General features: G+C 36.3%; 1 protein-coding gene across 4 annotated transcripts in view; it reads right to left on the minus strand.

Annotated features, from left to right (window-relative positions):
• The window catches only part of LOC106050629 (uncharacterized), a 42,940-nt gene that overhangs the window by 10,525 nt on the left and 5,428 nt on the right, over positions 1-26,987 (minus strand). The window contains exons 1-4 of one of the 4 annotated variants that reach the window (XM_056010989.1): positions 25,117-25,847; positions 14,082-14,173; positions 9,024-9,183; positions 3,670-4,279 (exon numbers count right to left, since the gene is read on the minus strand). In XM_056010989.1, coding sequence (XP_055866964.1) covers positions 3,670-4,279; positions 9,024-9,183; positions 14,082-14,167 — 856 coding nt within the window. In that variant the 5' untranslated portion in view covers positions 14,168-14,173; positions 25,117-25,847. Of the gene's footprint in view, positions 1-3,669; positions 4,280-9,023; positions 9,205-14,081; positions 14,174-25,116; positions 25,848-26,987 lie in introns of those variants that run through there. The other 3 variants (XM_056010987.1, XM_056010990.1, XM_056010988.1) reach the window with 3 other exon arrangements.

Raw genomic sequence — 26,987 nt, forward strand, 5'->3', positions numbered from 1 at the left:
GTGAAATACAACTAATAGGACTAATAGATGCTTTTTTTTTAAAGGTTTAGATATTATGTGAGCAAATAGATGCTGTCTTTTGAGATTTTTCAAAGGCTTTCGACAAAGTTCACCACCAAAGTTTGCTTTAAAAAAATTAAATATTTTCGCTTGATGCCTTGATGGTCCATTGCAACAATAAATTAAGTTTTTTTCTGATAGGGAGAGAACAAACTGTAATAATAAATGGCGCTAATTAACACCAATAACAGTAAAACAGGTGTATCTCAAGGAACAGTCTTAGGTCCACTACCATTTTTAATTTACATAAACGATTTACCGAATTGCATTAGTTCAGGAACAAAAGTCAGACTTTTCGCAGACGATAGACGATTGCATAATATATAGAACAATAAAAACAACACAAGACACAGATATTTTACAAAGAGAATTAGATGAATTACAGAAAGGGGAATCAAACTGGAGCATGTCTTTCCACCCAGAAAAATGTCAGTTATTAAGAGTAACAAAAAAACTAAAACGAATTAATTCCACTTATCTTATTCATGGTAAACCAGTAACACAGACTAAAAAATCAAAATACCTAGGTGTTCTAATAAATGAAAACTGTCATGGAATCCCCATATTGATGAAGCTATCAAAAAATCAAACAAAGCATTAGGGTTTATTAAAAGAAATTTCTATAAATCAAATAAGAACATAAAACTATTAATTTAACCTTGGTTAGGCCAATAATAGAATATGCATCATCTGTTTGGGACCCCTCAACTCAAGAAAACATTAAGAAACTGGAACAGACACACATAAAAAAACCAGCAGTGAGATTCATAACAAAAGAATATTCACATTTGACCCCATTAGTAAAATCCGGATAGAGGACTTAAGTAAAGTAGCCATTATACATAAAACACTGAACCACAATCTTTAAATACAAAAACAAAACTTATAAAATACTCAGAAAGACACAAAGATAAAGGTACATCCCTCGTCCCATAAGCTATGACAAATTTGTACAAATGCTCATTTTCCCCTAGCGCTATTATGGCATGGAATGGGTTGCATGAGCTAGCCAGGAAAATCAGTGAATTGGCAGAATTTAAGTCACTGGTTAGAATGCATGACTAGATGCATGATGCGTAGGACGTAATCATCTTCTTTTTTGAAGTAACGTCGGTCTTTCATACGATAAGATATATGATGTTCCTTCAGAGTTGAAGATAATCTACTTCCTAGTCCAATCCTCCAGCAGAACAACGGATAATTACAGAACGGATAATGACAGCGGGCAGGGTATGACCTGTAACAATCGAGATGTCTTAAAGATAGTATGCGTTATTATTTTGCACAAGTTTATATAACAAGTGCAATAATTAATACCGGATGGTTTCTATCTATCAGTATGAAAACGATTTCAGCGTTTGTCGACCTAGTTTGTGAAATAGTGTAATCTAAAGTGGTTTATGACACTCTGCATTTTAAACGAAAAAGATAATGTAAAATAATGTACAAATAATGAAAAAAAAAGCGATTGGATGGCATCAAAGACGTAGCAATCTATGTGCAGTCGAGACCAATAGCTCATACAGACTTGTGTGGTGGCATCTAGCTATTGGTCCCCACTGCCTATAGGTTGTGACGTTGCAGGTCAGTGTTTAGGCCTTCTAAAATAAGGAGGATTTTTCAAAAGGTTTAGATAATAGTGAGCAAATAGATGCTATCTTATCAGATTTTTCTAAGGCTTTTGACAAAGTTCACCACCATAGTTTGCTTAAAAAAATAAAATATTTTGGCATTGATGGTCCATTGCATCAGTGGATTAAGGATTAAGAAATCTATCTTTTGAGTTATGTTATATTTAACATTCATGCAAAAATATCACACAAAAATAATGTAAAAAAAAAACCCACCTCTTTTTAAAGTTAAGAACAAATAAACGCCAAAAGATTCATTAAATCTCTCTTCTGAATTTAATAACAATGGAATTTCTGGACAGAAAGTCTACAAGTCTAGTTATTAATAAATATCTCGATTAATTGCTCGATTAAACGATTTGTATTTAGTACTTCGAATTGGAAACATTGGTGCGCATGCTATAAGAACTCGTGCGCAAATGTTTATTTGCTCTCGTAATGTATCAAAACTCTCTCGAGTTTACAAAGACTTTTTTTTTAGTCTAATGGGTGTGAGAAAAGTGTGAGGAAAGTGTGAGGAAAGTGGAAAGATGTTTAGCCTTTGACTTCATTCGAAAATAAAAATTCATTAATAAAAGTACCTCCATTACTATATAAAAAACAAAAATAATTAAGACTAATTGATGTATAATTGGTAGATTTTTTAGATTGACTCGTGTTTTGTTGGGTGCAGTGAATTATTGCGCAAAGTTTCATCTTAATTCGAGAATGGGGAGCGAGAGAAATTACCTGTACGAAATTTGTCGCTGACTGTCAGACAGAGCTTTGTAAAAAAATATATGAAAGAATGAGAGAGTATTAGAATCAGTACCGTAGCATGGTACTGTTGGTACTCTTGGGCCTGGGGTCAAGACTATGATGGTGGTGTACAGCTTTGTGTACTATTGCCACTGATGCGTCTTATTTGTGTATACAAAATTCAAGTGGGAAAAGACTTAAGTTCACTCTGATGAACCATTGAAATGAAATGTAACACAGAATGGGCCACAGTCGAGTCTCTGTATCTTCAAGATGCTGTCGCCTCAAAGCCCTACTGTCAAATGACTACAGCAATACATAAACAAACTAAATCTTTTAAGTATCTATAATACCAATTTATTACAAACTTTCTATACTTTAAAGTAGAAAGTAAGGCGTATGTATGTTCCTTATAGAAATCAAAACCGTTTGACCAATCTTGATAAAACGTGGCAGAAATGTTCCTTGGGTGCTAACTGGAACCGTGACGTATGTATAGTAGCCCTAAAACAAACTTAAGACCCTCAAAAAAAAAAGTTGCCCAACTCTATGAAAGGATTACTATTTCATTGATCTAGGCCATGTTTACCATCTGCGAATTTAGACGTCCTGACATTCGTTATAATCCCATTCATTTAACAAATCGGGTAAACCCGTTTTAATGGTACTTTATATCCTATTCATCTCGCGCTTCTTTCGTTTTTAATAGATATGAATGTATCGGCTTAACTTCTATTTTCGTGGCGAAAGAGAAAACTTGAAAGGATCATTTGCTAAGTTTAACATACATCTAAACCCAATCCACTAGATTAGTAATACAAAAATTAAGGCCCGCAGGCCGCGGGTAATGTCCGGCTAGTCTACTATACATTTTTTAAATATTACTCATTCAATGATCAAGAGATCTCTTAAACCGTCGTAAAGATCCGCATGACATTTCCTGCAGAGGTTCCTTTTACATCTTAGACGCTCAATAAGAACGGTTTTTGACAGGTTGGCAATTTGAGTACCGCTATTCGCGAAAAAAACGGAAGCTTTATATCAAACCTTTGTATTTTATTTTCGGTGTTTCCCCAAAAGACCGCAGTCTAGTTAGAAAGCATAAATAAGTCACTAATGTGTCACAAATTCCGTATTTTCAAGCATTTTATGTTCTTTTTCCCTGAGTCTACGTTTTAATATAATATAATATAATATAATATAATATAATATAATATAATGTGAATAAAAAACAACTTACGTCTTGACTTGGCCGGATGTATGAGAAGAAGATCCAGAAATCCAGTCTTATTGTAGTACTGTAAAACTCGAAGCACTTCCGGTTCAACATCAAAGTAATATGTAAATACCCGGGTCACTTTCATCAGCTTCATAAACTCAAACCACTCCACCATCTTCTCCGGGTTCACTTTGCCGTAGGTTACCTTCAGGCAAACGCCCACGGACTTTGGGATCACTTCGGGCATCTCTATCCTCATAACCTTATCCTTGATATCCCGGCAGGTCAGTTTGACAAATGTAACGTAGCGGAACTGGAGCGTGGCGTTGGCGGCGGTGGGTACGGAGCAAGAGAACTCGGCGTTCTGCATGTCCACAATCCACTGCCGGTACACGTTGTACATCCGGGCGGCCACTTCCGTTACCGTGACGCCCTGGGAATCCGCTTCCGGGAGCGAGCTGAAGAAGCAGCATTTGAAATCCATGCTATCGTTGTGCCTGGCCCAGCCGTTCAAGAATACGTTAAAGCCTGGCTTCAGTGGGTAGTCCTTGTAGTAGACAGCTGTGGTGATGTGGACCTGCTGCTCACCAGCTTGGATATTCTCCCCTCTCCCTACCAGCTTCAGTTTGTCCTGGAAGACAAAACAGATCAGTGTTATTCCTAGAAGCAGACATGTACATGATGCAGAAACAGTTCAACCTGAATGCATTCAAAAGATCAACCTAGACTCTAGATCAGGGGTTCTCAACCTGTGGATCGCGACCCGCTTGGGGGTCCATTGACGATTTGCCAGGGGTCGCCTAAGATCGTCGAAAAAATGGATTGTTATTGTCTATTCTTCTGTTGCTGTTTGTCTGAGCGGGAGGGGGGGGGGGTCGCGGCAGAGTGGGGGATTGTAAAAAGGGGTCGCCGAGCCTAAAAGGTTGAGAACCACTGCTCTAGAGCCTATTTCTTTTTTTTTTTTTTTCGAGAGAGAGAGAGAGAGAGGTAGAGAGCAAAAGAATTACTGGGCATAATGATTTATCTGTGGCAACACTGTTCTTTACATTCAAAGGGGATCGAATAAACGATTACAATGTAGTGACCTAGTTTAGTTTAGAGATTACGCTAGTTTTGTAAATAAATATAGTGTGCGTTGTTTTTAGCGACGGTAAAAGTAGTGACGTAGTCAGACAGACGTATGACGTTGCAGACTACATGATAGGAGAAGAATATGTCTAGGGCTTAATAGACTGCTAATTAAAACGACGGATAGATAGACAAGACGATCGTCTACATCTGTAAATAAACATCAGTTGAAGTCTTCAGAAGGATTATCTTATCTTATCTTATATAATACAGACGTTACTTCAAAAAAGAAGATGATTACGTCCTACGCGTCATGCATTTAGTCATGCATATTAACCAATGACTTAAATTCAGCCAAGTCACTGGTTTTCCTGGCTAGCTCAGGCAACCCATTCCATGCTCTAATAGCACTAGGGAAGAAGGAGTGTTTGTACAAGTTTGTCCTAGCATATGGGATGAGGAATGTGCCTTTATCTTTGTGTCTTTCAGAGTATTTTATTAGATTTTGTTTTTGTATTTGAAGATTATGGTTCAGTGTTTTATGTATGATTGCTACTTTACTTTTGAGCCTTCTGTCCTGAAGGCTTTCTCAATTGAGTGATTTTACTAAAGGTGTTACTCTAGTCAAATGTGAATATTCGTTTGTTATGAATCTCACTGCTCTATTTTGTGTCTGTTCCAGTTTCTTAATGTTTTCTTGAGTTGAGGGGTCCCAAACGGAGGATGCATATTCTATTATTGGCCTAACCAAGGTTAAATAACATTTTAGTTTTATGTTCTTATTTGATTTATAGAAATTTCTTTTAATAAATCCTAATGCTTTGTTTGATTCTTTTGTAGTTTACTCTTAACAACTGACATTTTTCTGGGTGGAAAGAAATGCTCCAATTTGATTCCCATTTCTGTAATTCATCTAATTCTCTTTGTAAAATATCTGTGTCCTGTGTTGTTTTTATTGTTCTATATATTATACTATATTTAATTGTTGTGTCCCTTGGATGTTTACGCACTAGCGTTAAAAAAAAGTGATAGACATCACACAAAATCCAAGCCGTGACAAAATTTAATAAAACCAAATCGCTATTTCCTTTTTCTTTTTTTTGTGAGGACACTATCCCAAAATAAATATAGTGTGGGGAACGGGAAGGAGGAATTTCATTATGGCCTTCGAAAATGCAATTTCTTTTCTCTCCAGATCTAATGGTCTAAAGTCTAAAGAAATGTGTGCGGTATTATTGTCTAATACCGTACCTTGCTTGCCTTATGAATAAAGGATGAGAAGAAAAAAACTAAGCAAAGGGGCTATATTAAGAATTCAAAAGCTGAAAAGTGTGATCAATTGGAGGATGCTAAAAAAAAAAAAAGTAAGGGTTGTCATTGTAATTAAAAAAGCGCCGAAAAGTATGAAAGGGTTTGGGGGGTGGGGATTCCAGCTAAACAAGAAAAAACAAACTAAATATTTCGATATTAAACTAGTGTTAATAATCCAGTTACACTAATGTACGTTACATGAAATGGTAGCCAGTCTGGACCTGTCTTAGTGTTACACAGAGGAAAAAAAAATGTCTTCCACGTATCGGTTGTTCCTCAGAGTTGAAGATAATCTACTTCCTAGTCTAAGCCTCCCGCAGGACGACGGGTGATGGCAGCGCAGGGCCGGTCCTATAGGTTGCGGGGCCCTATGCGAAACGGATTGCGCGGGGCCTTATTTGGGTTGTGATAATTTAATAATAAGTGAAAATTAAGATTTTGTATTAGAAAATAAATTCGCCTTTGCATTTAATTTATACTTTTCTAAGTACAAAATCACTGTCAAATTAACTTTACGAGCAATCTACTGTAGATAGTAGTTTACCAACAAAAAGCCGATAAACATTCAGATCTGCCTTTTAGATTTAGATTTTTTTTTCCGAAGAGGTCGAGATAGATTTAGATCTATATTTGTAAGCCAAGGACTTTGAAAGTAAATTAAGTATTTAAACTTCTTGTTTTGGTTAAAATTCGCCTTATTATTACAGTTTTATTAAATGAAAGCTGACAAAACCTTTTTTTTTTAAATCACGAGTAGGATTGGCGTTTTCTATATTGAATGACACTCCGAAATGACAATTCTGTCTGTTTTAAGAGATTTGCAGCAGCTTTCAGGAGATTTCTCATATTTTATAGTTTTATTAAAATTCCAGGAACTCTTTAATGCAATGGTTTAATTTAATAATTTACACCTAGAACTTGCATCACGCGGGGCCTATGAAAGTGCGGGGCCCACTGCGGCCGCATAGGTTGCAGTGGCTTAAGACCGGCCCTGTGGCAGCGGACAGGGTTTGCGAAACAACCGTACGACATTCCAGCCGAATAAAAAAAAAGACTGGACGTAGGACTAACTTACTCTGTCGGACGCAGGGCGGGTGGGGGGGGGGGGGAGGGGAGTGAGCGGATAAGTAAAAATGATATTAGAATTCTCGGGCCAAAGGCATATGAACGTATGAGTGTCTGGGGAAAGGAAGAGCGCTTTACAAAGCGAGTCTTTCTAAATCAAGTCAAAAGTCTATGTCGGAGAAATAAGTATGCGCAGGGTGAAACACTTAACTTAAAAAATGTGGGTTCTATAAAGAGAAAGAGAGAGAGAAGGAAAAAAAAGAGAGGGCCGTTAAATTCCATTGTAACAGATACACTAATTCACGGGCTTAAAAGTATGTTAGGGGGATCGTTAAAATGTGGCACATTTATTAGAAGCTCCAAAAAAAAATGGACAGGATGTTTTGACCATAATAAACAATACAAAGCCTGGGAACAATCTACAGGCGTAGCCAGTGTGTGATGTTAGTCTATAATTATATGTATTGAAAATGACACTGTGGTTTCTACTGTTAAGCCTACTTCAATTCACGTTGTTATTCTGTGGATTGATTTTAAAAGGATTATTATTATTTGAAAGAGACCGTTGGAAAAAAGGCTCACGAAACCGCGGGCCACACGTTAGATGCGCAAAGAAAACCCCCTTGTTGAAGACATGCGCAGAAGACGTAGGGAAAGCTGAACTAGACCCCCCCGGAGGACAGCGGCTTTGTCAGCATTAGATGTGTAGAAATATGTAGGTCGCAACTGGGTTTGCGTAGTCACACGTGAAACACTGAACTCATCCTTAGTCTTCGGAATCGAAGACATCGCCATTCACACATATGTGAACCTATTTTCAAAGGGTTAATATTCAAATGATTTTGAAAAGGATTGTGGATCTGTGGTCTCGGTTATACAAGGACTAAGGATTCAGTCTTTCTGTAAATGCTATTTAATTGGTTCAGTTGTAAAGGGGAATTGGTGTATGCATTCAGTTGACAAGGAGTGCTATCCTTTGGATGGAGTCAAAAGCGCATTAAACATTCAATCAATGTCGCTTCAGCGTACAACTGAACGTGACTGCGTGTCTTGTGGCTCTTATGAAAGACTATAGTAGTTGTGGCTCTTATGAAAGACTATAGTAGTTGTGGCTGTTATGAAAGACTATAGTAGTTGTGGCTGTTATGAAAGACTATAGTAGTTGTGGCTGTTATGAAAGACTATAGTAGTTGTGGCTGTTATGAAAGACTATAGTAGTTAAACAAACAAAAAAAAACATCAACTCTCAAATATAAAGCAATATTCTATATTTTATGTTTTCCTTCTATCAATTCTTTATCTTTTCAACCAAAGCTCGATAACAATTCTGTCTCGTAAACATCACTTCACAAAGGGCTAGCGTCGTGTGTGTGTGTGTGTATGTTTATATATTCACATTTTATATATAATATATATCGTCTAGATCTAAGGACTGTCATTATACATTCGCTGAACCAGGCTTTTTAAATAAGGGTGGGGGGATGGAAAGTAAATTAATCGCTCTATAAGATGTATAAAGGAGATATTGTCTTTTTGTTTTTCTCATACATTTCGTCCCCCCGTAACAGAGTTGCCCCACGAAAACGCTTAAAAGACCAGCTTAGGAGCTAACTTGCCTTAGCTGACATAGAAGAGAGCACCTGGTCGCATGCGGCTTCAGAACGAGACAGCTGGAGGTCACTCACAAAGGCCGCGGGATACACATTTGAGACCAAACGCAGACGGCGAAAAGAAAATCGACCACCGGCGGACGATGGTTATGCTTGCCCTGGATGTTGCAAAATATGTAGGTCACAGCTGGGGATGCGTAGCCAAGGGAAATACTGCTTTCCTCATTAATCTTCGGACTCGTAAACAAGCCTTATTATTAGTAGTATTATTAGTATTATTATTATCATTATATTTGAAATAAGTATCAGGTCAAAAGTTACCTTCGGAATGTTCAGTCTCAGTGTGGGTGGCCCTGATGACGATGTTACTGTCGATTTGAGAACCACTGGTCCGAGCATCACCTTGGAGTGTTTGAACCCATTCAACAGATTGAGCGTGGAGACGCCTGCGTTTCGGCCTACAACCACAGGATCTTGGTCTCTGGTGTCGAAGAAAAATGTTCTAATTGAAATAGAATGAATAGACGAGCTGTTATTAGAGCCTCACCCACTTGGTCATGTACAAATCTTATCTTATAAGTTTTAGACGATACTTCAAAATAGAACCCAAATAAGTCCTATGCATTTCATGTGTCAATCTAGTCATGCATGTTAACCAATGACTAAACTCTACTAATTCGTTGGTTTTTCAGGGCTGATTCAGGCAACCCATTTCATTGTATTACTAATAATATAGTAGATGTTCTAAATTAAATGAATTTGAAGCGGCGTGATAGAAGAAAAGAAAAAAAACATTAAATAGGAAGAAAGAGAGAAAAAAAGAAAGAATGAAAGAGGAAAAGAATGAAAGAGAGACAGAAAGAGAAAGAAAGAGAAGGAGAGAGAGAAAGAAAAAGAGGGAGAAAGAGAAAGAGGGAGAGAAAAGAGATGGAAATAGAGAAAGAGAGAAAAGAACAAGACTACAAGAGAACAACAATCTTTAAATATATGATTAATATTTAAGGGGTTAGGTGGCAGATTGGTAAGCACTTGGTGCCTGACCCGCGGGGAAAGAGAAAGAGATAATAGAGAAAGAGAGCGAAAGAGAGAGAGAGATAGAAGAGAGGGTGGAAAGAGAGAGGGAGAGAAAAGTTTACTAGAGAAAAACGATATTTAAATATATGATTAATATTAAAGGGTTTGGTGGCTGATTGGTAAGCGCTTGGCGTCTGCAACGGAGAGCTCCCGGATTCAAATCTCCATAAAGACTGGGGTTTTGAATTTCGTGATTTTGATGACGTCCATCAAGCTCTACATTACTTTAGGGAAAGCGAAGGCAGTTGGTCGTTGTGCTGGCCACATGACATCCCTCGTTAACTGTCGGCCACACTAAAAAAGGATCTTTACAACAACTGTCCCATAGATCACAAGGTCAGGGACACTTTGCTTAATTATATATTTTTATGTTTTAATTTTATGTTCACGTATTACGTCATTGTTTGTTGTTGCCTTAGTGAAAACCACTTGTCAAGATGTGACGTAGTAAACAGATTTAGTTTCTACTTTAACTAAAGATGACAGTGTCTCTATTGATTTAGCAGTGTATTTATGACTGTGCCTTATGTTCCATCTCTGTAGAAACAGAGCAATTTGTGGATGGATAAACTCACAAAAATAGACCCATTCAGAACTTCTGTCGAGAGGAAGATTTTCAAGCTTAATTTTATGACAGTAAATCAGATATTTGTTAACATTGAGATTTTCCCTATCAGGTTTATGTTTATAAAGCACAAAAATACAGTACGAGAGAACAAGACATTTTAAACAAATACATTTTTAAAGACTATACCTTTATTATACAACTTAAAATATAATAAACTATGTTTTTTTAATATTTCAAAAACCGAACCCGTGATTTTGACCCTGTCAGCTGCTTGGACGAACGATATTTCCAATTAAGCCAGCGGGCAATTATATGGACCTCTAGATCTAGACTTCTTATTTAGAACTATTAAGACTCAGTATAGATGTAGTTCTAGATCTACTTCTAGATCTAGAATCTAGATGTAATGTACATGACATTTAGGTAAAAGTGTATGCGAATCTTAGATACACTTTCTAAATTAAATTTTAAAAAACAAAAACTACAGCTGACTACCACATGTTATTTTTTATATATTATTCCAATGATAGGCCTTTTAGTTTTAAGTCTAGACTGACTTAGAAGAAGATGCGCACAATTTTCCTGAACATTAATTTATTAAACTTTTGAATGAATAATGCCTTACATTTGGAAAATCCCTAACGCGATAGTCCTTTCGAGAACGCGATAATCCTTTAACTCTTTATATCCGTAATTATTTTCCACATTCTGACAGCATTGTTCATTGTTCATATTTGTACATTCTACCCTGTTATGGTTAAACTGTAATCACAATTTTGTTTGTGACCAGAAAACGTGACTTTTAGTAAAGAATTATAGGAGAATGCATGCTCTTTTTATAACACAAATTAAAGTTTATAAAAATCAAATATTAATTTAATTAAATGGGGTCAAATTAATGTTAGTATCGTTACTTAGGAGAGAAAGAGTTAAAAACCGATGTTGGCTCTATAAAACAAACAAAAAATAACAAACAATTAACACAAAATAGTCTTAAGTTAACCTAAGTTAACATCTCCGCCCCCTTCCGATTTCCCGCACTTTTACACCAGCGTAGCTCATTTCTTTTCTGCCTCGATAGAGAACAACATCGGACAGATAAGTTAACTTAAGACTATTTTGTGTCAATTGGTTGTTATTTTTTGTTTGTTTTGTAGTTGATGAAGGCCTCGTGGCCCAAACGTCCTTTGTTTTACTTGGTCCGGCAGGGTTACATATATGCATGTTTTTCGTATTTTCTATACAGTCGTTTACCCCTGCAGCAGTAAATCTTTATTTTTTAGTCTTTGGCTCTATAAAGTTAGTTCTCAAGCCAAATTTAGCCTACATTTATTTATTTTATTTTTTACTTTGAAAAATTATAACGGTCAAACCAGAGTTTTCCTCGTGTGGCCAACGAGCTAGTAATTCTTTTCTCAACGATAGCCATCAACTGTTACATTTATAGGGGAAAGCGATGGGAAGACAAAATAATAAAAGGACCCGCTATTGAAAGAGGTAAAAGAGAGAGAGGAATGGAGAAAAACGGTCGACAAATCTGGTGTGGTGCCCCAACGGTGCAACATTTGAAATTGTCGTGTAGAGTTGTGCATCTCTCTTGGAACCCTAAGGCCAGCAAAAGCGAAACAAGAGCTCCCTTCCACCGGCCTGAATGAACGAAGCAACAGACTAAGGGATAGATTCGGTGGTTCTCAACCTATTTAGCTCAGAGACCCCCTAATATGATTCCCCGCTAGGCGGCGACCCCCAACCGTAAAAATTATTTCGTTCAAAGGCGTAGGTAGACCCTAAATATGATTTTGCTAATGTTATAAAATCATAATCAAATTTTAAATGCATATATATCTGACATCCATGATGTATCTACATAGCAAAAGCATCATCTAATTTTACTTGCTTAAATTAAAAAAAAAAGTTCTTTAATGTATACCATCTATGGTAAACTTGCTTGTTATAACACTTAAGAAATCGTATGAAAAAAAAACACAACTTCCAATGAAAAATAGACGAGAAGCCGAAATTTCCGATGGTCTTAGGCGACCCCTGGCAAATGGTCATTCGACCCCGAAAGGGGTCGCGACCCACAGGTTGAGAACCCCTGGGATAGATGGAGGTGAAGGGAGGGAAGAGGGAAGATGAAAGAGGTTTATATTTTAGTTTGTTTTGAACGTAAAAAAAAAGCTTGTCCACTGTTTGGTCTTCAGACTCTCTCAGATCGAATCATTAAAGAGCTACAACCCAGGGATCTAACGCCAGGAAGAACTAAGGTAGACAGTGTGTAACTTTGATTTAAAAAGAGCTACGCCGAAGTTTATTACAGCAAACAAAGTCTAGGCAAGTGCCTAGTTAAGTTTTTAACTCCAGGGGATACATTTGGAAAGCATGTATATTGGGAAGCGGGGGATGGGGGGGGGCGGCATTAAACGCAGCAATCTGTTTTCAATATGGGCCTCAGCTATTTTTGAATCCATCTACAACATTTATTTTCTGATAACGCCTCTGTGAAAGGTTATGGACCTTTAAGAAATCATCTGGTTATCTATAAAGAACGACCACTCCGCAGTTAAAGTAAAAATGTGAAATTGAATAAACACACGCACATACACACACACATACAAAGCTCTAAGGGCTGCGCCGTGTTTCAAAGATAGGGTTTAAAAACAAACGCGTTAGGAAACTAGGTGTAAAGGTAATAGGTAGACGTAAGGGGGGGTGAAGGGGGGCAATTAATTGAGTTACCCCAGCCAGGGTTTTAGAAATTAGAACTACACGGGAATACAGGGGAGGGAGTATCGTTTAGAATGTTGTTTTTTATGATATAGAGGGGTCGGGGCGGGGGCTTCAAAATTTCAGCTTATTATTGAACAAAGCTAGATATAACTTTTTTATAAAAATTAATCATGAAAATACATTGTAAATATGTATGTAAATATGAATGTAAATATGAATGTAAATATCAAAAGTTGTTTTGTTCCTATACGTTTGATAGTCGATTTAAGCTCTTGGTTGAAAATAATCTATCAATTCTTCAATTTGGATGCGTCAGTTACGTGGAGAGGGGAAAACTGTCGTGTGGGCGACATCCTTCCGGCCATAGCTTATACCCAGGCATCAGTTACGTGGAGAGGGGAAAACTGTCGTGTGGGCGACATCCTTCCGGCCATATCTTATACCCAGGCATTCCTCCCATATTATTATTATTATTATTATATTTATTATGCTAGAAACGAACGAGTATTCATTCTCTGGCGCTGACAGGGTTTCGTTAAAGAGAAACAAAATTTATTGAAGTCTCTTTATCAGTTTCCACCGAGGGATTTTCTGGTGGCGTGGCAGCTTTGCAGCAGTACCGCCCTCTGACAGGCACACTGGCGGATCCAGGGGGGGGGGCGGTTGGGGCGATGGTAGTGAAAACCATCTCCACCCGTATGACACCCGCTGAGGAACGGGATGGCGGACGTGACGTGCTGGCGGAGCCCTCTTTCATACAATGTTTGTTCACTAGAATGTACTGTGGAAGTCCACAGAAGCCTATGTTCCATCCCAGCCTATCCGTTTCCCATGACGGATGTTTCCACAGGCGTGCCACAATTCTTTTGTTAGGTACAATAAACAACTGTGTCAAGTTTTCACTTGATCCCCAGAATGGGTGTGTGGGGGGAAATAACGTGTTCAAAATTGTATACACCAGACAGACAGAGGGACAGACAGACGACGTGTTCATTATACATGATTACCTTGTAGTGAAAACCAGGAAGACGAGAGTACTGATGAGAGAAAACGTCGCCGTGCAATAGAGAGCTGACCTGACGCAAGATCTCATTCCTATCTGAAATGTTTTAACACAAGTATCAGTAACATCGAGACGTATTATTGACATATTGACTATTAACTAATTGATCATTAACTCTCCATTCAGACTAGTTATTAGCACACACAAAAAAAAACGTATTGTCAAACATAAAGACGTATTATTAACAAGAAGACTAATAATAAAAACACAGACAACGTCAACATTAAAGACTTATTATCAACACATAGACAAGGGGTTCTCAACCTGTGGCTCGCGACCAATTGAGGGGGTCGATTGACGATTTGTCAGGGGTCGCCTAAGACCATCGAAAATATGGATTGTATTTTGTGTATCCTTCTATAGCTGTGTATGTTATTGGGGGGGGGGGGTAGCGGCAGAGTGGGGGATAGTAAAAAGGGGTCGCCGAGCTTAAAAGGTTGAGAACCGCTGATATAGACGAATACGAAAGAGGTTCTAACTAAGGCAAAAGACAGAGAGGAATGGAGAAAGACGGTCGACGAATCTTGCATGGTGCCCCATCGGTCCATCAGACTAAGGGATAGGTATAGGTAAAAGGTAAGACTAATAATAAAAAACGCAGACGTATTGTCAACATTAAGACTTATTAACATATAGACTAATAATAAAAATACAGATTTTTTTCAACATAAAGACGTATTATGAACATATAGGCTTATAATACAAATACAGATGTATTGTCGACGCTAAGACTTATTATTTAAATATATAGACTAATTATTGGTGGGCGCTGTGATCGAGTGATAAAGCGCTTGGCTTACGAAACGAGAGATCTTTGTTTCGAATCCTGGCGAAGGCAGAGATTCTCAATCTATGGGATTTTTTAAGATACTCTAATGATTCTTATGGGTACCTGACATTAGTTGGGTAAAGTAAAGAGAAAAAGCTAATTAGTATGCATTATAAGTTAGACCTAATTTAAAACAAATAGTAATCTTGTAAGCTGCAGTTTCTTGAATAACTTTTGTTTAATGTAGATTCATTTGTCTATTCTTGTGGCAATTATGTAAATGTTAACTTGTCTATTATTTTAAACAAGCTGCCAAAACTAAAAAATAAAATGATACATAACTTTAACTTGATTATTGTTTCCAAATACAGGAATCTTGTTTGGGCTAGCTGGCTCAAATGTCTACATAATAATAAGGTGTTTGATCCTAATCACTTGGAATTAACATTTAGAAAAATAATGGACTTTAGGGTAGAGAATTATCTAGTTTGATTTTCATATACCTGTACAATGCTCATGTAGTTTTCCAGAAATAGGGTGTTGGGGGTCAGGGATATCTGATATTGTGTTGATTGTTCTGGAGTAGAGGATACTTGTATCATTTTTCTGTCTTTAGGGGGTTCATTGGTTAGGTTGTAGGCCCCTATGTCTTTGATATTAAATAATATTTCTATTACTATTATTATATTTTTAGGTTAATCACTTTTCAATTGTTTATGATTTAATACTTGTGAATTATGATAACTTACAAATAAAAACATATATAAAAAAAAACACAAAGAGGCAAGATGCACATAAAAGAGGCACATAAAGCCCAAAAAAGAGGCAAAGAAAAGAGGCCTAAGGCCCAAGGATTCCTATGATGATAAAGCTAAAACTAAATAGCTCAAATTCTGAGGAAAAAAAATTCGATTAAGAGATCGAGCCTTTTCAAAACAATTACATCAATTATAAGACTTCAGTTAGGCCAGGGTAGGCGCGGTATAGCGCTTGGCTTCCAAACCGGGGGTCCCGGGTTCGAATCCTGGTGAAGACTGGGATTTTCAACTTCGGAATCTTTGGGCACCTCTGAGTCCACCCAGCCCTAATTGGTACCTGACATTAGTTGGGGAAAAGTAAAGGCGGTTGGTCGTTGTGCTGGCTACATGACACCCTCGTTAACCGTACGCCACAAAACAGATGAACTTTACATCATCTGCCCTATAGAACCACAAGGTCTGAAAGGGGAAATAGTTAGGCCAGGTTCACATCTAACTTTGCATACACTTGCACCTATCCTTTGATCTGCTGGACCGTTGGGGCACTACACAAGATCTGTCAACCTTCTTTCTCCATTCTTATCTCTCATTTGTCTTTGATATAATTTCATTCGGATGTTTCTTTCTGAAAATATTGAAGCCTGCCTGGGTGGACCACTTCGGGGGGCCGATTTTGAGTTTGTGTTTCCACACAAACAGTATTTGTAACCTTGTTTATGTATGTATTTGCTAGACTAATTATTATCATTCAGACTTATTTGCGACTTCATGGAATACTATTGGACCTAGCAAAAAGTCTAAATATATCTTGACACATGTGTACTGTAGACTGCACAGAACCTTTGACCCGGTTCCACTTGGCTGGTTAATAATAAAACTGTCATCCAGTAACTGGATCCAAGAATTTTAAAAGGTTTTTACTGGAGGTATGAACAGTGGCGTAAACAGGGAATTAGTGGCTTGACCTTCTTGCGAGCTCCTGTATTTTAAGATTCGACATCATGACACGATAACCTAAATCTACTAAAATTAATACAACAGCCTCACTAAACAAACCTACTAAAGAAGTAACACCAAAATACCTTAAAACCTTAGTAATAAATTTTCAAAGCATTAGGAACAAAACAGCAGACTTAGAAATTTTATTAGAATGTGAGAAACCAGACATAATTGCAGGCACAGAAACTTGGCTACATCCTGAAATTTATAATGCAGAAATTTTCAATAGTAATTATGAAATTTTTAGAAAAGATAGGGCTGATAATCATGGAGGAGTTCTTTTAGCAATAAAAAACACTCTTATAGCAGAAGAAATTACCTTACCCAACTCAAAAAATATAGAATCAACATTTTGTAAAATTAATACCACCTCAACATCCCTAATAATAGGCAGCATTTACAGACCACCAAATTCTAGTTTAGAATACATGCAGGAACTATGTAATCAGATTACGACACTTAAAGAGACAAATAAAAATGCAGTTTTTTGGAGTATGGGTGATTTCAACCTACCTGATATAAATTGGAAAACACTAACCATAGATAAACACCAAAACCTTAAGGACATAAATGAGCTTTTCATAGAAACTTTACACAACCTAAGTTTAGATCAAATCATTAAAAAGCCAACTAGATTAAACAACACATTAGATCTCTTCTTAACCAACAGACCTGGATTAGTAGTTGATTATGATATTATCCCTGGTCTATCAGACCATGAGATCATAAAAATACACAGTCAGATAAAAGCAGTAGCCAATACAAAACCCAAAAGAAAAATCTTACTCTGGAATAAATGTAACCTAACACAACTACACCAAGCTGCATTAAACTTTCAACAAACATTCTTATTAGAAAAAGACATTAACCAACCAGTCGATGACCTCTGGAATTTCATTAAAAACCATCTTAAAAGCATTATAGAAAATCAAATACCAACTAAATACACATCAAACAAAATAAATAAATGCTGGTTTAATAATAGACTAAAGAAGCTTTGTAAACAGAAGGAAAACCTATATAGAAAATTTAAAGAAACTAATGCAGAAAGAGTTTACAAAAAGTATATAAAAATTAAACACTTAACCCAAAAAGTAAGCAGACAGCTGCAGAGTGAATACATAAACAATGTAATATCTAAAGACAACAACAAAAACCTATGGTCATACATTAAGTCTAAGAAAATGGAAACAACAGGCGTAGCGCCATTAAAAGATGAACATAACATAATACATAATGATAATGAAACTAAAGCAAACATTCTAAACAAATACTTTGCATCAGCATTCTCAGCCCCAGGAGACAAAGACATATTACTGAATTTGAACCAAGTAGACAACATAGAAGATATAGTAGTACAAGAAAATGGAATTCAAAAACTATTAGCCAACACCAAACCAAATAAAGCTTCTGGACCTGATGGTATTCCAGCTAGATTACTCAAAGAACTAAGTAATGAGCTAGCCCCAGTGTTCAAAATACTCTTTCAGGCTTCACTTAACCAGGGCAGAGTACCAAAGGACTGGAAAGAAGCTAATGTCACCCCCCTATTTAAAAAAGGAGAAAAATCTGACCCAGGAAACTACAGACCAGTATCACTTACCAGCATCACATGTAAAATCCTAGAACACATAATATGTAGCAACATCATAAACCACTTAGACAAACATAATGTCCTCACACCATACCAACATGGCTTTAGGAAATATAGATCATGTGAAACACAACTAATAGGACTAATTGATGATTTTTCAAAAGGTTTAGATAATAGTGAACAAATAGATGCTATCTTACTAGATTTTTCTAAGGCTTTTGACAAAGTTCACCACCATAGTTTGCTTAAAAAATTAAAATATTTCGGCATTAATGGTCCACTGCATCAGTGGATTAAAGACTTTCTGATAGGGAGAGAACAAACTGTAATAATAAATGGCTCTAAATCAACACCGATAACAGTAAACTCAGGTGTACCTCAAGGAACAGTCTTGGGTCCACTACTATTTTTAATTTACATAAATGATTTACCAAATTGCATTACTTCAGGAACAAAAGTCAGATTATTTGCAGACGATTGCATAATATATAGAACAATAAAAACAACACAAGACACAGATATTTTACAAAGAGAATTAGATGAATTACAGAAATGGGAATCAAATTGGAGCATGTCTTTCCACCCAGAAAAATGTCAGTTGTTAAGAGTAACAAAAAAACTAAAACAAATTAATTCCACTTATCTTATTCATGGCAAACCAGTAACACAGACTAAAAACGCAAAATACCTAGGTGTTATAATAAATGAAAAACTGTCATGGAATCCACATATTGATGAAACTACAAAAAAATCAAACAAAGCATTAGGATTTATTAAAAGAAATTTCTATAAATCAAATAAGAACATAAAACTAAAATGTTATTTAACCTTGGTTAGGCCAATAATAGAATATGCATCCTCTGTTTGGGACCCCTCAACTCAAGAAAACATTAAGAAACTAGAACAGACACAAAATAGAGCAGTGCGATTCATAACAAATGAATATTCACATTTGACTAGAGTAACACCTTTAGTAAAATCACTAAATTTAGAAAGCCTTCAGGACAGAAGGCTCAAAAGTAAAGTAGCAATAATACATAAAACACTGAACCATAATCTTCAAATACAAAAACAAAATTTAATAAAATACTCTGAAAGACACAATGATAAAGGCACATTCCTCGTCCCATATGCTAGGACAAATTTGTACAAATACTCCTTCTTCCCTAGTGCTATTAGAGCATGGAATGGGTTGCCTGAGCTAGCCAGGAAAACCAGTGACTTGGCAGAATTTAAGTCATTGGTTAATATGCATGACTAAATGCATGACGCGTAGGACGTAATCATCTTCTTTTTTGAAGTAACGTCTGTATTATATAAGATAAGATAAGATAATGTAATTAATAAATATATAAGACTAAATTCCAATTATTACAATATATAAGTAAAATCAACAAAAAAAAATAATGTCATTCAGTAAAGTATCACGTGATCTGCGTGATGTTAACAGATATGTTACTATATGTCTGTACCTAACGATCGATCTGCTGAGTAGGTCTATTTATAAGATCCAAACTCCACGCCTAGAGCAATGATTTAACCTTTTTTCCCCTTCGCAAATATAAATCTGAAGCCACTCCTCTGAACCTGACGGATGTTGATGTTGGTTTGGATGTCCTGAGATTCGCTAATGTAAAGAAAAGGTCGAGTACGGAAGATTTCCACCATTGTTACACGGCGGCAACCATCGAGAAAGTTGACGCAGCTGAAAACCAAATATATATCGCAAAACAGAAGACGTTGTCATCGTAAATACAAGACCTAGTTGTCAGAATTAAAAACTATAAAAAGCACATCCTGGAACTTAATGCTATTGGTTAATGTCGAAAGTGGGGAAATATAGGCCTAGGTGTAGGTGTGTTGAATTTGAATAATCAAGCAAAAAATGGCATCGTTGTTATTTTTTTTTAAACAGGAAAAAGATTCAAACTACTTTTAGCGGCTCTCGAAAGGGGAAAAGACGCTATTAATTTTGTGTGGTCTGTCTGTCCGTCCGTCCCGTTAAGATCTCAGAAACTAGAAGAGAACATGAAAATCGGACATCATGATATTTTAGATAATTCAAAGTTCTGATGCAACGGCTATTTTTTTCTTTTCTGAAAGCGAAAAATCTAATTTTTCAAATCAATTATGCAAGCAGTTTTTTTCATAAAAATACACCAACTATTCACTATAAATAGTAACAAACATGTATATACAAGTTATATAGCAATTGTGGATTTCTTAATCACGGATTAAGGTTAGCTTTTTAAAAAAGGGTATTTAAACTCCCCCCCCCCATCCTCCCCCTTCCTCGAGAAAGAATGAGCTAGTAGTTCTTTCCCCAACGGTATACACCAACCAACTGTTAAATGTCTAGAAAAAATGTTGGAGCCGTTTTTGAGATCTGACTTGATTAGAGGTATTTTAAAAATACAACCTTAAATTAAGAGACGACGTTTTATCTTCTACATAAGGTGTTTCCTGCAGTTTATCACTAGAGGAGTCTCCAGAAAGATCAATTTCAAACATTCTTTTCAAGAAGATATTTCAATACGTTTTCGCCATAGCCATTCTAAAGTTTACCCTTCTTTTTTTTAGTTAGAAAAGTCCATTTTCTAGGTCTACCATCATATCACCATCATCATCTTTCCTTTGCGTTCCTCGTGGAACATAGGGCCTAAGTAAAAAGACGCCACTCTTCACGGTCTCTTACTAGTTTATTAATGCCTTCCCAGCTCTTTCCAGTCCTCTCAGCTTCATCTAGTATACTGCGTCACCACGTTTTTTTTTTTGGTCTTCCTCTACGTCTTGTGCTATAGGGGGGGGGGGGTTCACTCTCAGATCTGTCTAGCTCTGTTGTTGGTATCTTTTCCAGAGGCCTACCATAGTTGACTTTTTTTTTTGCGTGAACAAAATACACCTCCCCCCCCCACACACACACCTATGATTAGCCCTATCAGAATTAATGTAACACTGCAAAAGGAAAGGAACCTAAAACAAGGCTTTATTAACTCTTTCTCTCCTAATTGACGATACCAACGTCGATTCAACCCCATTAAATTAAATAAATTATTGATTTTATGAACATAAATTTGCGTTGTGTAAAAAGAGCATGCAACCTTCTTTAATTCTTTACCAAAGACAACATTTTCTCAAAGCAACCAAAAAAGTTCAATCAAAACAGGAGAGTGAAATACAAATGAGCAAAATGAGTAATTCCGTTTCTGATGTTTTACATGTTTCAAAAGTTTTACATGTTTCAGATGTTTTACATGTTTTCAGATGTTTTACATGTTTTCAGATGTTTTACATGTTTTCAGATGTTTTACATGTTTCAGATGTTTTACATGTTTTCAGATGTTTTACATGTTTTCAGATGTTTTACATGTTTTCAGATGTTTTACATGTTTCAGATGTTTTACATGTTTCTAAAGTTTTACATGTTTCAGATGTTTTACATGTTTCAGATGTTTTACATGTTTTCAGATGTTTTACATGTTTTCAGATGTTTTACATGGTTAAAATGTGTAACATGTTTCAGATGTTTTACATGTTTCAACTGTTTTACATATTTCAGATGCTTTACATGTTTCAGATGTTTTACATGTTTCAGATGTTTTACATGGCTCAAATTTTTTACATGTTGCAGATGTTTTACATGTTTCAACTGTTTTACATATTTCAGAGGCTTTACATGTTTCAGATGCTTTACATGTTTCAGATGTTTTACATGTTTCAGATGTTTTACATGTTTCAGATGTTTTACATGTTTCAATTTTTTTTTACATGTTTCAGATGTTTTACATGGTTCAAATGTTTTAAATGTTTCAGATGTTTTACATGTTTCAACTGTTTTACATGGTTCAAATTTTTTACATGTTTCAGATGTTTTACATGGTTCAAATGTTTTACATGTTTCAGATATTTTACATGTTTCAGATGTTTTACATGTTTCAGCTGTTTTACATATTTCAGATGCTTTACATGTTTCAGATGTTTTACATGGTTCAAATATTTTACTTGTTTCTGAAGTTTTACATGTTTCTGACGTTTTACATGTTTCAAATGTTTTACATGGTTCAAATTTTTTACATGTTTCAGATGTTTTACATGGTTCAAATGTTTTACATGTTTCAGATGTTTTACATGGTTAAAATGTGTAACATGTTTCAGATATTTTACATGTTTCAGATGTTTTACATTTTTCAGATGTTTTACATGGCTCAAATTTTTTACATGTTGCAGATGTTTGACATGTTTCAACTGTTTTACATATTTCAGATGCTTTACATGTTTCAGATGCTTTACATGTTTCAGATGTTTTACATGTTTCAGATGTTTTACATGTTTCAGATGTTTTACATGTTTCAACTGTTTTACATGTTTCAGATGTTTTACATGTTTCAGATGTTTTGCATGGTTCAAATTTTTTTGACATGTTTCAGATGTTTTACATGGTTCAAATGTTTTACATGTTTCAACTGCTTTACATGTTTCAGATGTTTTATATGTTTCAGATGTTTTACATGTTTCAACTGTTTTACATGGTTAAACTTTTTTACATGTTTCAGATGTTTTACATGTTTCAAATGTTTTACATGTTTTAAATGTTTTACATGTTTCAGATGTTTTAAAAGTTTCAACTGTTTTACATGTTTCAGATGCTTTACATGGTTCAAGTTTTTTTTTACATGTTTCAGATGTTTTACATGTTTCAACTGTTTTACATGTTTCAGATGCTTAACATGTTTCAGTATTTTACATGTTTCAAATGTTTTACATGTTTCTGATGTTTTAAATGTTTCCGATGCTTTACATGTTTCAAATGTTTTACATGTTTCTGATGTTTTACATGTTTCAAATGCTTTACATGTTTCTGATGTTTTAAATGTTTCAAATGTTTTACATGTTTCTGATGTTTTAAATGTTTCAGATGCTTTACATGTTTCAAATGTTTTACATGTTTCTGATGTTTTACATGTCTCTGATGTTCCTTCAGAGCTGAAGATAATCTTCGTTCTTGTCCAAACCTACCGAAGGAAGACGGGAGACGGCAGCTGGCAGGGTATGAACCCGGGATTATCAAGACGACCAAATGTCGGAGAGAACTGGGATTTCAAGCTTCGGGTTTTTTGACGCTCCAGAGCCAACGTAACGTTTCTACTCATGTTAAGTATGGGTGGGCTCAGGGGCGTCCAAAAAATAAAGAAATTTGAAATCCCAGTATTCACCAAGATTCGAACTCAACACTCGGTTAGGAAGCCAACTGGTCCACCGGACTCCATTCTGTCCAATGACATTCAAACTAATGTAAAAAGTGCAGCGGATGGAAATAGGCCTACAGTGTGTATTTATGCAACAATCTTAGGCCCACATAGGCCTACAATATTTTCTTCTATTCAATGTTAAAAATAAATAATCGGTCTGATCTGCGTTACACACAAAGATTAGCTTTATAGTAAACAAACTAGCCGAACTAGATCTAGTAACAAAAAAATGTTCTCAAAAAGATTTCACGTGACTTAGTTAATACGGCAACAGAACGTGCCAGTGTAGCACACTTCTATACAATTCAAGGTTGGACCCAATGCATTCCAAATTTGCGATCCATTGTTAACAATTCTTCATGTTTTATCTGCACTTACTGTGTCGCTCTGTAGTTCATCTAGACTTGAAGGCTACATTAGTAAGAAGAAGATCCTCAATGCCTGCCAGAGAATGAATACTCGTTCGTTTCTAACATCGTAATAATAATATCATGTTCTTATATCAACTGAAGGGCTAATAACAACTGGCCTCACAGATACCTTCAAGGTAGGGCCGGTCTTAGGCCACTGCAACCTATGCGGTCGCAGTGGGCCCAGCGCTTTCATAGGCCCCGTGCTAATTCAGGGTGTAATTATTAAATTGCAAAAAATATATACGAAAAACTCGTGGAGATCTTTAGAATTTATTACAATCTCCTGAAAACTCTTAAAAATGTCAAGAAAAATAGACAATAATTGTCATTTGTGGGTGTCATTAATTGCGGAAAACGCCAATCCTACGCGTGATAAAAGGAAAAAAAGGCATCGTCACCTTTCATGTAATAATCGGGCGAATTTATACCTTAATCGGAAGTTCCAATACTTTATTTACTTTTATAGTCACTAACATATAAATATGCCATTGGTTACAAGGTTCGTAAAGTACAGATCGCAATTTTTAACTTAGTAAAGTCGATTTTTTTTCGTGTACAAAATCTTATTATCCTTATTCCCACACAGACTAGGCCCCGCGCAATCAGTTTCGCATAGGGCCCCGCAATTGCTAGGACCGGCCCTGCTTCAAGGCACTTTAACATCCCCTAGAAGTTGATTGTTGCCTGTCAGAGGGCGGTACTGCTGCAGACCTGCCACATCTCCAGAAAATTTCTCAGTGGCAGGGCCGGCCTTAGGTAATTGGAGGTCCTAGGCTAAGCGAATAGGGAGACCCTAAGCGAAGTGAATAGGGTGGCCCTAAGTGAAGTGAATAGGGTGGCCCTAAGTGAAGTGAATAGGGTGGCCCTAAGTAAAGTGAATAGGGAGACTCTAAGCTAAGTGAATAGGGTGGCCCAAAATGAACTGGAAAAAAATTATAACCGAAAAATACGCAAAGAATTTTAAACTGTTCTGTATTTATATCTAAATCAACCAAAAAGTTAAACTCATATAGCGCCGTTAGTTGTGAGAGGCCTTCACCAATCAGAGGCCCTAGACGGCTGTCTAGTTTGCCTATGCCTAAAGCCGGCACTGTCAATGAACACTGTTAAAGGGACTACAATAAACTTCGTTTATAACGAACACCGACCCTGAAAATATAATAATATAATAATAATAGTAATAAAACGATGGATTACCTTTAGATTGGGACAATAGCGTCCAATCAACCTTTGTTCCGTGACATAATGTCAACACGTTAAATAAAAACTATTCCTTCGTCGGTAAATAAAATCTCTGAATTTGAATAATAGACCAAAGACAAGATAATTCAAAATAGAACAGGGCAACCCGAATAGATTTATGCCTTTTATGTTCTAGTAATAGTAGGATTTTGCAATCGAAGATATGGAAGCCCTACAGGTATTTGTCATTTCTGGTTAGGTTACTTTATCAGTGTGGGATTGAGGCTTTTTTTTTCCCAACGCGTCTACAAACTCTGTATTCAATATTCAAAAACGATAACAAAGATAAACACACACACAATCAGAGAGAGAGAGAGGGAGGGAAATAAAGTGAGAGAGATATAGGCTGCATGACACGTTACAGGCTACTAGTTAAGCACACTAACACACACACACAGCACCCGCACACACACACACACAGACATATGAAAGCTTTTTTTATGCACATTATATCGAAACAGAGATTGAAACAAACGCAACGACTTGCGACCGTCTTCGGCGACACTTCAGTCAGTGGTTCTCACGCGTTTGACACTAATGCCAGACATTTAGCCCCATGTGTCTAAATAATTAATTACAATATCACTTGGAAGTATAGCACTGTTTGTATAAACTTTTCCTTACATCTTCACAAAAGAGGCCTATTCCTAATTGACTCCAAATGCTTTTGGCTATTCCACAATTCCTTATTGACTCCAAATACTTTGCCTATCCCTTAATTGACTCCAAATACTTTGCCTATCCCACAATTCCAAATAAACTCCAAATACTTTGGCTATTCCACATTTCCTCAATTGACTCCAAATACTTTGCCTATCTCACAATTGACTCCAAATACTTTGCCTATCCCTCAATTGACTACAAATACTTTGCCTATCCCACAATTGACTCCAAATACTTTGCCTATCCCTCAATTGACTACAAATACTTTGCCTATCCCACAATTCCAAATAAACTCCAAATACTTTGGCTATTCCACATTTCCTCAATTGACTCCAAATACTTTGCCTATCCCACAATTGACTCCAAATACTTTGCCTATCCCTCAATTGACTACAAATACTTTGCCTATCCCACAATTCCAAATAAACTCCAAATACTTTGGCTATTCCACATTTCCTCAATTGACTCCAAATACTTTGCCTATCCCTCAATTGACTCCAAATACTTTGCCTATCCCTCAATTGACTACAAATACTTTGCCTATCCCACAATTCCAAATAAACTCCAAATACTTTGGCTATTCCACATTTCCTCAATTGACTCCAAATACTTTGCCTATCTCACAATTGACTCCAAATACTTTGCCTATCCCTCAATTGACTACAAATACTTTGCCTATCCCACAATTGACTCCAAATACTTTGCCTATCCCTCAATTGACTACAAATACTTTGCCTATCCCACAATTCCAAATAAACTCCAAATACTTTGGCTATTCCACATTTCCTCAATTGACTCCAAATACTTTGCCTATCCCACAATTGACTCCAAATACTTTGCCTATCCCTCAATTGACTACAAATACTTTGCCTATCCCACAATTCCAAATAAACTCCAAATACTTTGGCTATTCCACATTTCCTCAATTGACTCCAAATACTTTGCCTATCCCTCAATTGACTCCAAATACTTTGCCTATCCCTCAATTGACTACAAATACTTTGCCTATCCCACAATTCCAAATAAACTCCAAATACTTTGGCTATTCCACATTTCCTCAATTGACTCCAAATACTTTGCCTATCCCTCAATTGACTCCAAATACTTTGCCTATCCCACAATTCCAAATAAACTCCAAATACTTTGCCTATCCCACAATTCCA

This window comes from Biomphalaria glabrata, chromosome 14 (assembly GCF_947242115.1).
Source record: "Biomphalaria glabrata chromosome 14, xgBioGlab47.1, whole genome shotgun sequence".
NCBI lineage: Eukaryota > Metazoa > Mollusca > Gastropoda > Planorbidae > Biomphalaria > Biomphalaria glabrata.